General features: G+C 46.2%; 1 protein-coding gene across 4 annotated transcripts in view; it reads right to left on the reverse strand.

Annotated features, from left to right (window-relative positions):
• Positions 1-14,141, reverse strand: part of SPTBN1 (spectrin beta, non-erythrocytic 1) — a 193,690-nt gene that overhangs the window by 44,295 nt on the left and 135,254 nt on the right. For all 4 annotated transcript variants that reach the window (XM_004284364.4, XM_049695929.1, XM_033414186.2 and 1 more), the window contains 7 exons: positions 12,694-12,867; positions 8,845-8,936; positions 7,526-7,606; positions 7,032-7,147; positions 3,219-3,331; positions 2,232-2,419; positions 1,065-1,182 (listed from right to left, as the gene is read on the reverse strand). In XM_004284364.4, coding sequence (XP_004284412.1) covers positions 1,065-1,182; positions 2,232-2,419; positions 3,219-3,331; positions 7,032-7,147; positions 7,526-7,606; positions 8,845-8,936; positions 12,694-12,867 — 882 coding nt within the window. The remainder of the gene's footprint in view (positions 1-1,064; positions 1,183-2,231; positions 2,420-3,218; positions 3,332-7,031; positions 7,148-7,525; positions 7,607-8,844; positions 8,937-12,693; positions 12,868-14,141) is intronic.

Genomic DNA, 14,141 nt, shown 5'->3' on the forward strand with positions numbered 1-14,141 from the left:
CCCTATCTAAATCTAAAGATCCTATGTCACATCTGGGAAACAAAACAGTGTAGATATGGAGCAATGTAACTAAGTTACAAAGCCCTTAACTTTAATTGAGAGGAAGCAAAGTATCTTCAACTGCTCTGATGTAAAAAAGATAAATGACATCTTCTAAAAAATCCTATTATGAATCTCTCATTCACCCCACTCTGAAGTAACTTTTTTTTTTTTTTTTTGCGGTACGCGGGCCTCTCACTATCGTGGCCTCTCCCGTTGAGGAGCACAGGCTCCGGACACACGTGCTGAGCGGCCATGGCTCACGGGCCCAGCCGCTCCGCGGCATGTGGGATCCTCCCGGATTGGGGCACGAACCCGTGTCCCCTGCATCGGCAGGTGGACTCTCAACCACTGTGCCACCAAGGGAAGCCCTGAAGCACTTATTTTTAATTCACATATCGGAGTATTTTTCCCCAAAATACTCACCAATTAATAAATTCATTCCTATGAAATACATCTTACTTCACATTAAAAAAAAATTCCACTTAAAAGAATCTAAATGTGTACAACTGACCACAGTTCTAGATTTTTCAGATTTCTGTTTGGAAATAATGCCCACCATGAAATTCTGTAATTGCAGATGTAACAGGCATGGAAACAAATTTTTTGACAGCTTCTTGACGGAAGGAGTCAAAATCCTAAGCCCTAACCTCTAGGGATTCCAGATACAGGAAATAAGGTTTTGAATTCTCCCTTCTGCAATTTAAAGATGTTTGAGCCAATTCCCTGAGACAAATGACAGGTAAACTGATTATGTATCTGAGTGACAAGGTACACAGGCTGAACCTGGTTTGATAAAATCTAACACACACACACACACACACCACCAGCCACCTGCCCCCAAACCACCACAAGCACTCCCTTGACCCTCAACACTATGTGAGCAATGACTGCCGCTTATCAACTCAGCAGGCCAGGATCTCTTAGCAATCAAGACCCACTGATAGAACCTGAAAACCTACAGGAGGCTGGCGCCCACACAGGAGGGCAGGGACCATGAAGGAGGCCAGATGGATCGGTTTTACCTTGTTAATGTCAGAGATGAGCTTCCCCTCCCGGGGCATGTAGACCTTCTGGTTATTGGCCCTCATCTTGCTCTGAATAGTGAAAAGCAGGACTTCCAAGTTCCCCTTCTCAGTAAATCTAAGCAGAGAAAACCAGCCATAAACATTATACTATATTTTGTTCTTTCAAAAGGAAAAATGCATCTACTTCTAGAGAAAAAAATAAAATAAAATAAAATAAACACACTTCGTGCAGCCTCACAATTTTAAAAGGCATTTATCTCCGGTCTGACTTTTATGTGAAACGCGTGTGTGTCAGAGAAACAGCAGTGGGTTAGTTTTTGGGTACTGAAGACCTCAGTATGTGCCAAACTGTGGGGTTTTTCTTGTGGTTCGTTGTTGTTGCTGAGATTTACAGTCGGGGGCACAGAATGCTACTCTTTTGTTAATCAACTCAATCAAGATTTAGACCCCAAGCCGCGGATGATGAACTTGCTTCATTTGGAGAGCACAGCTGAATGCATTCAACAAGGATCATTTCAAACGACCACCTAGGGTCACTGTCAATGGGTTGTGGAGACCTCAGCCAGGAATTCACAACTGAGTGGAGTTTTCAGAAAAAGGAGGGATGACTCTTGTCATAATAAGCAAGAGATAAGGGCCACAATCTTTACCGGACAACTACGTATCTTTAAAATATGTGAAAAATCAGACATCTGGGGGCAGCAAAACCTGATCTGAACGGATATGAAACTATTGTTTTTTTAATTCACACAGTGTGAATAATTACATGTTTTGCTACAGATATGTGAGGAGGCTTGATATGACTTAACTGCCTCAGAGCCACCTGGCATGTACACTGTTACTTCTCTAAAATCCAGAAACGATGGAATTCTGAAACACATTAGGTGCAAGAGCTTTGGATAAGGACCTGGGGACCTGCACCGTTTCTTGGGATTCTCACGTATCACACATACCAGTGGCACATTTCTGCTAGAAAGGGCTCACAGAGAGTATAATTTGGAATACATCTTGGCAACACAGGCTCGGATTAAAAGGAGTAGGACAGGCCACTGGCGAGAGGCATTCATTGAGAGATGAGACCATGCAAGTCAGAAAACAGGGGTCTGCGGCTGCAATCACCTCTCTCCCCACAAGAAGGGCAAGGCATTACACTCTGCATCTTACTTGGGCGGCTTCTCCACAGTGCGGTAGGTGTTGAAGGCCTGAAGCTGTTGTTGAACCCCAACCAGCGAGTTGGCAAATTTGCGGTTGTTCAAAATAATGATGGTTTGTTCAATCCACTCCAGAAGGTCAGAGGCAAGGGATTCATACTTTTCAATCATTTTTTCTGTTTCAATAGCATTGTCGAGCACCTGTAAACAAGAGTCAGAAAAATGGAAAAACAAGATCGTATCCCTACGTAAGGGAGACATGACTGCAGCCCTATGGGAGCCCGCACACACTTCAGCACTGGCTCTGAAAACGGTTCTATGAGACTTTGGCACAACAGTTTTTAAAACTCCAAGAACCATGTGCTAATAAGCACTCAGACCGTGGCTATCATTTGTGAGCAATGACAGCTTAACTCAACTGTAATTGGTTCTGTAACCTCCCAACCCCCAGGCAAGGGTTTCAGATCCTGTATGACTCCTGATGCCTCAGCTCCGAAATTCCTAGAGGAACAAAAAGGGCTCTATTTTGCTTGGTCCTGTCCCATGAACGCCCACGGATTTTCTATTCCATTGCACTGAGAAGACAATGTCATCTGATCTGCGGCGTTCTGAAATATATGGCAGGGGAACGTCAGCCAAACAAAAAAATTTAAAAAGCGTGACACTGATGAGGCCTTTCCAAGAATGGTAAGTAGGACTTCCACGTCCATGACATCAGGCAACTCAATCAGATCTTCAATACCCAATCTTCTGGCAAGGTTGAGGGGAGGGGTGTTTCCGGGTCTGAGATCCCCCTGAAATCCCTTCCTGAGTATTTTAGCCACCCACCACTCCTGCCTCCTATTACTCTTTGGGATCGAGAGGCTGCTGCCCACTTCTCTGCCGTGTGGAGAACCTGCCACGAACTCCCAGTAGCTAAACGTCTGAGTGCATGGTGGCGGCACATTAAGATGTGAACCTTAATTATGTCTCACAACTTACAAAAGTGGTGTGAGCTCACCTTTCCAATTCGTTTTCCTTCAACAGCCAAGGCCTTCATCTTTGAGAAGTAGTGGTAATAAGTCACCACGTAAGTGATAATGGACTTCTCATCGGGGTGGTCCACACTGATATCTGCAACCCAGAGAAGATCCTGTTCAGTACTCTGCTCACGGCACCACCAACCAGGCAGCCGGAACAACCTGGAACAGCTGCTCAGCACTGCACAGGCCCGTATCTTCATTTTCTGGGCTTGAGAGTTCTGCCATCGATGTGTTAATTATAAAGTTAACTAACAGGGATGAAATCACCTCCCTGGCTCTTTTATTATATGAACATTCATAAGTGCCTTCTACTGCAATAAGAACATAAAAGTCTTTTTTTCTTTTAACATCTTTATTGAAGTATAATTGCTTTACAATGGTGTGTTAGTTGCTGCTGTATAACAAAGTGAATCAACTACACATATACATATATCCCCATATCTCCTCCCTCTTGCGTCTCCCTCCCACCCTCCCTATCCCACCCCTCTAGGTGGACACAAAGCACCGAGCTGATCTCCCTGTGCTATGCGGCTGCTTCCCACCAGCTATCTATTCTACATTTGGTAATGTATATATGTCCATGCCACTCTCTCACTTCATGCCAGCTTACCCTTCCCCCTCCCCATGTCCTCAAGTCCATTCTCTACATCTGCGTCTTTATTCCTGTCCTGCCCCTAGGTTCATCAGAACCACTTTTTTCTTTTTAGATTCCATATATATGTGTTAGCATACAGTATCTGTTTTTCTCTTTCGGACTTACTTCACTCTGTATGACAGAAGGACAAAAAAGTCTTAATAGACATGATCTTTTCTCTAGAGGACCCCAGGCCACCGAGATGACAAAATATATACAAAAGTACTAAGCAGAAATGAAGAACATAGTAAGAATTGAGTCAGATATCTCACTGATGTGGCTACCACCCAGACACACCACATCTACCTCCCTGCCTCCCCGACCCCTAAGCTGGTCTGTGTTTCTCTGTGGTCCTTATTTCTGCCAGTGGCACCAGAATCTTTCCCGGCCACTAAGTCCATGGACATCTTTATCTCCTTGTTACCCATATATCTGGTTAGTCACCGGGTCTGAGACCTGATGATTCTATTTATGGAATCCTTATTGTCACTCTCGGGTCCAGCTCTCACGGTCACATAACCAGACCTGAAGCAATGGCTTCCTCACTGGGTCTCCCTGCTACTCGATTCACTTGACACACCTTGCCTAGCTGATCTTCCAGAAGCACAGCTGTGAAGCACAGCTTCCTCCCAAGCCCAAATTACTCAGAAGTGCCCTGCAGTCTGAAAACTAAAGTATAAACCCCAAAGGCCTCTACAATTTGCCCTAACTTTCTTTCCCTCCCTCCCTTCCTTCCATCTATCCATCGAATATTTATCACACTTCCTCTAAGTGCCAAGTGCCATTCTAGACATTTCTCATTCTGCAGCCTACTGGTTCTTCTAAGGCACTATAGATCTAAACCAAACTGGACTATTTACCACCCCTCAATTCCCAATATTCCTTCCAGTTACAGCCTCCCTTTGTCTGAAAGGGCCTTCCCCAGCACATCACCTTCTTCCTACCCTTCAGGTCCAGCTCAGAAGCCACCACTCCAACACAGCCATTTCCGATCCCTACAGCTGGAATGACTGTCTCCTCGGGCTTTGTTTATCGTTTGCTTTCTGCCAGGTCCTATGATTACTTATGCACATTTCATTAGTCTTACAAGACTGAGTTTCCAAGGCAGGAACCCAGTCTTGGGAAGCCCTGTGCCACCGTGCCTCCCCACCTCCTAACGCACTGTCTATATACAGGGTGGGTGGTCAATAAATATTTATCGAGGGAGGGAGCAAATGAATGAAGGTGGTCAGTCTTCAGGGTATGGCAATGTTGAGGGAAGTACTCAACTCGGGATAGACGGAGGAGAGAACACAGATGGCTCTCTGATGACGTATGGGGCTCTTTTTTCAATGTGCCTCCGCACACACGCCTTCACTTCTATCCTTCCTGGCAGCCCTGTGTGAGGCAGGTTGACTCTCTTGTTTTAAAGACTTGACTACCAGGGCACAGGGCGGGAAAGCTCCCTGCCCAGAGTCACTGAGGCAGCTGATGGCAGAGGGGGCCACCGCTACTGTTCCCACCCCAGGGCCCCTGTGGCCAACTGTGTCTGTTTGGCCCCATCAAAGTGGGCCCCGTGGATACAGAATTGCAGGAAGGCCAGGAAAAAATGCCATCCCTGTATGCAATTTAATAAACATAAAATGTCGACATAACTGGGAAGGAGTGAGCAAGCAAAACCTTTTCTAACTTGTTTACAATTTTATTGTAACTGATGCTCTCTGGGGCACCGGACAACTAATAGCAGCTAAGGACAACTAATCATCAAGATCAAACCCACAGAGTAAGTGACATCGACTGCTTCTTTTAGCTCCTTGTCTTCGAATGATCTGGGGAACATCAATCCCCTTTTCGTAGTGGGTGGTGATTAGAAAGATTAACTAATGAGCAACTAATTAAATTTCTTTCTGTCATAGTGATTAAAAAAAAAAGAAGATTCTTTATCTAAGCACAAAGAGCTCGGGCTCAGGGAGGATGCCTTTCCAGAGTAAGGCAGGGGTTAAGCACAAAGATTTATCACAGTCCAAGGAATTTTAGTTTTGTGTTTATATTGAGAAATCGTTTAATGGGCTAGCACAAAGATAACTTTATCTCGGCTTCCTGTAGTGAAACTATCAGTGCATCTGATGCACTGGAAAATAGCAAGACGCCTGCCTGGTAGCCTCCTGACCTTGATCTGCCCCTGGGGAGTTCAACTTCCTGTTCTATATTTATAAGAACTTTAAACTTTCACTCACATACAGTTTTTTCTCTCTAATATCTGCTAACAGCTGAGAGGGTCTAAAAGGCTCCAGCCCTACAAACAAATCCTCTTACGTCTTCAATGCTTCTCGACATCAGAAGACGTTCCTGTGATAGCTCATGCTGAGATGAAGCCTACAGTTAGGATTCTGGTAAGCAAGGGATTTACAACCTATGGGACTGTCCCACACAGGTCTGCTCCACGTCACCCGCAGTCAGTCTGCAGGGTCCTGCTGCAGGGATCCGCAGAGCAGAGAGGTTGGTTCCGTGCAGAGACTGGGCCGCCAAGCAGCCAGCCACGAGGAGGGGCTGCGCGTGCTACTCCTTCTGCCACCCACACATTCCGGGTGCACTTTCCTCATTGAAGCTCTTCGTGCTCAGGAACAAACACCGCACAGCCTCCTAAGGAGGCCCCTGCCCCTATCTCTACCCAGGCCAGACCACGCTCTTGCCACCGTGGGGTGAACGTCAGTCAACAAGCATGTATGGAGAGCCTAAGGCAGGTTCGCTTCCTTGAGCACAGAGGCTAAGAGGCTTCAATGACTCCCCAGTGCCTGCTGAATAACCTCTAAGACTGTAACCTGTTGGGCCCCCACCCACCTTTCCAGTTGTATGTTTCCCAACAACACGCTAACACCACTCCCAATAAACTGTTAGTCCCCAGTCACACCTTCCTCTTTCGCAGCTCCTTTGCTCACACAGATCCCTCTGCCTGCCACGCCCTCTCCTCTGGCACATGTGTAAATCATACTCATCTCTCAAGGCCTTTTCAGACGTAATCCTTTACACAAATCCTCAAGTAACTCCCACACCAAAATTAAACTCCTCTTCCTTAGATAATTCCCAAATTAAACAAATGGACACAAAGCAGATTTTATATTTACTCCGCAGTGCTAGAGATGCCGAAGGTCCCACCTCTTACCCCTGGAGTCCTTACCTTCGGGGTCCAACAGTTTAGTGAGGCCGAGGTGCTGCTCCGCAAGGTTAAATGCATTCTGCAGATTGTAGTGTGCATTGGATTTCTTTAGCTTGTCAAAATCTATCAGGTCAGGCCTGTGTAGAACAACAGTGGAACAAAGATTTATCACAGTGGCTTGAAAACACACCGTGTGACCAGTGGGACTCGATTACTACTCCAAAAGTGCCCACTTAGCAGAGTAAAAGCCTACAATATTAGTTAATCATCAAACAATGAAACCCGATTTTTGAATAAACAACCTCAAAGTTTATGAAGAAAATGGGTTAAGTCGTTTCTCTGGTTTGGGAGAATTTACACATTCTCTCTCACCTTCCTCACGGGGAAGGCAGGAATTTCCACCGTGATGCAACAGCGAGGGCAACGGACATGAGGACCGAAAGTCACCCAGATCTGCTACACAAGGATGTCAACATTCCACCCCCAAATTGTTAGCATGACCTCTAAGGACTCACCGGTGTTTGTGTATCAGTGCATTGAAGGCCATGCCGTCCCTCCAGCTAGTGGTGAAATTGTGAATGTTGACGTTGGGGTACCTAACAAACACGAGGCACAAGACAAGAGCGACACAATCATCAAACAAAGGTCTGTGCTTTTGCTAAACACAGTGTTTAAAAAAAAAAAAAAGTCTGTAGGCACTGCGAAAATGTCGGGCAGTGAATATCAATAAGGACAATCAAATCGAAGCTAAGATCCGCCTCAACTTCTCCTCGTTGGAAAATAAGAATAAAACACACGCCCAACATGGCTTTTCTTTCTTGGTAATTCGATCTGTGATCTGCGTCCTTGACTGAAAACACCAGGCTTACTGAGAAAAAAGTGACCACAACTAGATGCCTCTGAGGCCTCCTTGCTTCACTGGCTTTCCACGCCCCCAGCACAGCTATCAGAACCCTGCAGACACCAAGACCCGAGTTCACACGGCACTCCGGGCGAGGAAGTAGCTGGGATTACCTGTTCAAACACTCAGCTCTCCTTCCTTATCCCACTGAACTGGATGAAGTTTTGTAAATCTAGTACCTCCCTGAAACACTTCCCTATGTTTGAAACTTACCCGCAGTCAATCAGCTACTCTACACCACATTGATTATTAATAACTTTCTACCTGTGGTTGATTAAAAGTTCATTCCTAACTTGATCCCCTTACTAAGCCTTACACTCTTCATGGTTTCCATAGTCACCACTGACTGATCACGTCCATTACAACTACAGCTGTCCTCCAAGCAGTCCTGACTTGGTGCAAAATTAACCTGGTACAAAACCAATTCTCAGTTAGTACCTAGGAGCTCCGAAGTTTCAGTGAGCAATAAGCAAGATGCAATTCTCTAAAAAATATCTTGACTGAAATTTCAAGGAAAGAATAAAAGAGAGGGAAACTGAGATAATGTACAAAGACCACCCACCCTTAAGTTTACTGCACAGAGCTTCCCAAAGCAACAGAAATTAAAGAGAGGAGAAAACCCACAACTTTTTACAAATATCCTGGATGAGATTCTTAAACATGGTTTCAGGGTTTTAAAATTCAAGATTAACTTCTCTCTGGAACTTCCTTCATAAACAGAGGGAAACTGACTGTGCAAATGACAGGTCCAGGATATAAATCAACTCCCGTTCTGAGAGCTAGCTGAAATGTCAGTGCATCCACTGCTTGCGAGTCAACAAGACGTCTCAGTGAAGTGGTGGAAAAGATACTCGTCAACACCTTGTAAGTGATGACTCTGGTAGAACGTAGTACTGGGAGAAGCAGCCCCTAACCCCCTGAGCTTGTGCTCACCCAGCTGTCTTCATCTGGCACCACAACAGCAATGCGTCCTTGGCAGATTTCTTCTCTTTGTTGTCTTCAGTTTCCACGCTGATATCCTGGATCTAAGATTTACGAAGAAATATTAGACCAATAGATGCGTTAGCTTCCTAATAAGAGCCACAGAAGAACAGGTCTGCATATACATAAAGAGTAAACTTTAGATCAACAGCTAGCCCTGCAGACTGCCTACTCCAAGGGTCAATGAGAACTGCTTTCTGAAGCCAGGGTTCACTTCTTAGAAACACCAAGCAGAACTAGGTTCTCTACTTTGCACAAAGATAAGACTGAAGTGAAGACTAGTTACCTGCCTGACTTCCAAGAACCGATTAGGGGTCATTTCTACCCCCAACATAGCCCGTCCTCTCCAACTACAAGCTAGAACGGTGGTTCATACGGCTTGAACCTCAGCAGACTCTAGAAAAATGCCGTTTGTTTTCTCACAACCAAAGATTGTTTTACACCAGGGTGAGTGAGTCCTTCGTTGATGAGGACAGTGCGTGCACCATTTCCTGAAAACGGACCCAAACTCTCAGAGAAAGAATGCCCTTAAATGCTGTGCTTCCATGGTCTGAATGCTTGTCTCCCACACCCGCACCAATTCTTATGCTGAAATCCTAAGCCCCACAGGTGATGGTGTTAAGAGGTAGGGCCTCTGGGAGATGCTTAAGTTATGAGGGTAGCGCCCTCATAAATGGGATTTGTGCCTTATAAAAGAGGCTCCAGAGAGATCCCTAGAGCCTTCCCATGTGAGGACACAATGAGAAGTATGCAACCCGGAAGAGGTCCCTCACCTGACCATGCTAGCACCCTGATCTCAGACTTACAGCCTCCAGAACCGTAAGCAATAAATTTCTACTGTATGGAAGCCACCCAATCTGTGGTACTTTGTTTTAGCAGCCTGAATGGACTAAGAGAGCCTGTACTCATCAGCTACTCAGGCCGCTGATTCTCAACAGGACACAGAGCCTGGTCTACTGGCACCAAAGTCAGACTCTCTGGGTCCGAATCCAGGCTCCCCCACCTATCGTATGTCCTTGGGCGAGTTCCTCGGCTTCCCCTCTGAGGGGTGGCTATCTCGTGCTGTACACTTGAACAAATGCAAAGTACAAAGGGCTGGGCTCTTAGTAAGATCCATACATGTCAGCTCTTTGGCTCATGGGCTGCCTACCAGTTACGTGATTTTAAACAAATGCTCTAAATACCCCTTTGCCTTTAGTTCCTTGATTATAATGATAAAATGTGGGATGGAGTCAGGGGAAAGGGTGTTGGCCTCTCTTTCAGCTCTAACCATTCCAAGCTTCCCTGTCCTGGCCCCTGTCAAAGGTCTTTCCATTTAATCTAGAAACACGCCCCAGAATTCTTTTTAAGAGAAAGTGGTAGGAGGAGGATAAAATATATACATGTAAGATTAAAAAGTTAGAAACTTTCAACTAGGAAAAACATCAAGAAATTGAAATAATTACACTTCTAAAAAACATTCTCCATTTTTAACTGTTGTAAGTGAAGTCTGAGCTTGCATAAACTCCAAAGAGTGTGTAAGAATAACCTTCGCTCAAGGAGTAAGACACAGACTCACGAGGAAAGGCAGGTGGAATTTTACACATTAACCCCCATCAGCTTTCCTATGCCTCAGTGTGAAGGGAATCTGTTTCCAGACTTGTTCTTTCAGAAACAATATCTACCCTTCTGAAATGAAGACAGCTCCCTATGTGGACCAGGCAAACTCGACGACTTTCATTCCAGTTTCTCACACCATCTTTTACTCTCTTTTAAGGGAAAGCGGCATAAAACCTGTCTGTCATCATCGGTATTTAATGCACACCTGCTACACACATCAGGGCAGGCCGCATCTTGGGGACTCTGGACACACACACACACACAAAATGTAAGACGAGGTTGCACATTCAGGAGCTGGGGGGCGGTGGGGAGAGAGATCTTTGTAGATACATGGGATGCTTCACAGAGGACGCAGAATGTGAGCTGGGCCTTGGCTGGTGCAGAATCAATACATGTTTGTGGAGCGGGGGATGATTTGATAAAACTGCTGTGGGAGGCGGGGTCATGTCAGACACCAACCCTGCAGGCCATGCAGTGACATCAGCCTCAAAGGAAAGGGAGAAACTACGTATCAGCATTTACAGGTTCAAGCACAGAAAAAGGCAAGCTGGCAGGAAGCTAATTAGTCAATGATGCAACCCAATTCATGCCGAGAATCCTGGAAAGGGCTGTGTGTGCCAGCTCCCCGCCATGGGCACAAGACCCGCTGTCGAGAGAGGCCACTGTCAGGACGCCCTTCCACGCTCTGATTACTACAGGCCAAAGGCAAGAGAAATAAGACTTTTTACTCTACAGAACTAAGGCGATGCTCCAGGAGAGTCCTGTTGGCCTAAGGCCCAGAGCAATAGTTAGTGAACACAATGGTATTCACTCTGTTTTCAAATCATTCAGGAGCTAAATGACAGAAACGTGCAGAAGAGTTCTGTGTGCAAAATAAAGTCACTGATTGTTGCAATTAAATCTCCACTAACATGTCACCTTCACAGTGGTTCCCAGCCTCAGACCTATTTAATTAGAAGCACTGGGGCTGGGACCAGGGAACCTGAATGAGTAAACGGCTTTCCCAAGGCAGGTCCAGGCTTAGGAACCCCCCATGCAGGGAGTGTCTCTGTACAGCTCTGCTTTGGTCCCCTACCCCCTCCCTACTCCCACATACCCACCCAGACCACTAAACTAGAGCTGCCCGATCCCGAGGGGAGCAGAAGGGAAATGATTGGTTAGAGGCTGATTTCGGCGTTTTAGTAAGAATACAAAGAGAGCTATAATTTGATTTCTGACATGGCCCTTTGTTGGTGAGATTTTTATTTACCTAGGGAAAAAAAAATCAATCAAACTTCATCAAAGGGGCTTAACAGGAAGGGAAGATACAGAGAACACAGCCACGGTGGAGACAGGACTGTTCGGACTTTTGTCTGCAGAGTAACCTGACGCTATGGCAAGAAGTGTTTCCCGAATTTCAGATTTTAACTGAAAAGCAGGAACATGAAGCAACAGCCTGGAGAAAGAACCAGGAATCAGGCCGGAGCTGCTTCACAGACAAGCAAGGCTGCGCTCTCTTCCAAGGGGTCGGAAGCATGCGCAGCAGCCCTGACTGGCTGTGTGATCCCTGGCAAGGCTCCTCCCTTCCCTCAGAAAGTGAAGGAATTGGACAAAATGACCTTGAGAGGACCTTCTGGCTTAGAGTATTTCTATACTTAGAACCTTTCGCTCGGGTATAACAAACCCATAAAATCGTCACCAAGTCAAACAAGCATAAGGCTTTTTTGCACATCCCCCCTGAAAACTGCTTCCTCACATCCAAAGGAGAAGGAGAAGGTGAAAACAGAGCCCACACATGTGTCACGATCCTAAGCAGCTTCGCCGAAAGGTATTCTATGATGCATGCCACAACCGGCGAAGTTCAAACAGCCCAGTGGTAGTAACCCAGCATCGACCACATCCTTACACCTCTGCTCCTGAGAGCTGAGCAGGAGACACCAGACGTTTACAGTAGGTGTCGGTGAACGCAGCCGAGACGCAGCCCAGGAAACACTCTTATTTGCCAGGAGAGTCAAGATTTTCAGGGGCTGGCAGAACTGAAGGAGGATGTGATTAGCTGCCACACGCCTACAGGGCAGCCACATGTGACCCGCCGCTCTGCACACCTGACTCTGAGACGACATTTCAACCTGCTCTTCCTGGTCCCTCTGGAAGGGGGAGGCCAGTTTCCCAGGGATGCTCACCTCCAGGAGGGAGGCCGAATCGCCGGGCCAAGTCCCTTACCTGGAAGCGCAGGATGATGGTCCAGATAAGGCCGAGGGTCAGCCGGTGGTTCCCATCCACGATGTCGTGGGACCCCATGTTCTCAAGATGGACTCTCTGCTCCTTCAGGAACTGAAGGGCCTTGTCCACGTTCTCCAGACAGTGGATGCGCATTCGTCCCTTGGTGGGTTTAGGCTAAAACAGATGAGCAGAAGGTGGAAACACATCATCCAAGAGGGCAGAAACCAGCTCAGAACTACAGCCCAGAAAGTGCACACGTGCCCATTCATGCAGCGCTTTCCGACCCATACCAAAACGTTAAAAAAACGTGCTCATTCAGTCCAACGACAGAGTTTATCTAACAGCCTTAGAAAAGTTTACTTAAGGGATGGTAACCGATCACTCTTCAGAGGTTTTTGTTTAATCACGGAAGTGACACAATTTACAAATGAGCACAGAAGCTGGAAGCTTAGAGAAAAAGGAACCCAATTTTCATAAAGAATTTCAGAGCTACTACTGCCACCCATATAATTTTTGCAGATGCACAGCGAAACACCTCTGAGGATTTTCTAGCTGCTTTAAACGTAAAAACAGGCTTGCCACCTGCTGGTTCGGGTTGTTTCCCAAGGTTGGCTCAAAATGAAAAAGGGGGGACACTCCACCAAATCCGCAGAATTTTCAAGTGCTGGTTTTGTGAGGGTGATGGAGGGGGGTTGAGTAAAAGGGTGTGACTTACTGGAAAGAAAGGATAAAGTAAGAAAAATATGAGAGTAGTCTAATTTGACTACCTCAAATGTCTATTCCTTTTAATCAGTTATATCTAAATCAAAAAAAGGCATTTTCAAGGTGAGCATTTTAAATAAACAAAGCAATAGGTAAAGATACACACACACACACACTCGAAATTTTCAACGGGTCTCTATCATCTCCTGTGTCAAGAACAAGCTCATGTCTCCATCGCCCGCCTCCATCCTTCCCACCCTCCTCTCTATCGCCCGTTACTCCCCCTTCTAGCTGAGGGTGCACCTCCGGCTGATCTCATTACTCCACAAAGCTGCCACCAGGTTGCCCACACCCCCCTGGCCAGAAGATGAACCTGGCCTGGCTGCCATCCTACCTCCTCAGCCAACTCATTGTAACCCACCCACCTTTCAAGGTTCAGGTCAAGGTACATCTTTCCTTCTAGGCGTCATTTCCAACCATTCCAGTTCTCACAGGTCTCCCCTCCCCCCAAACCTATACATCTGTGGTCTCTGTCTGGACCACAGAGTTCAGGAACTAATCACATATCTTATATTTTTGCTTTATTTCGTATGTGTTGTTCTTATTACTTCCAACTTGACTACTGGCTTGAGAGCAGGGATAATGCTTTATATTCCTGCTATATTCTCGGTGGCCTCTGGTTCAGTTCAGAGCCCAAGGCCTACATGGAGTGACCTGAACGCCCACAGACGGACTGGGCAACGGTG

The sequence above is a fragment of the Orcinus orca genome, chromosome 13 (assembly GCF_937001465.1).
Source record: "Orcinus orca chromosome 13, mOrcOrc1.1, whole genome shotgun sequence".
Taxonomy (NCBI): Eukaryota; Metazoa; Chordata; class Mammalia; order Artiodactyla; family Delphinidae; genus Orcinus; species Orcinus orca.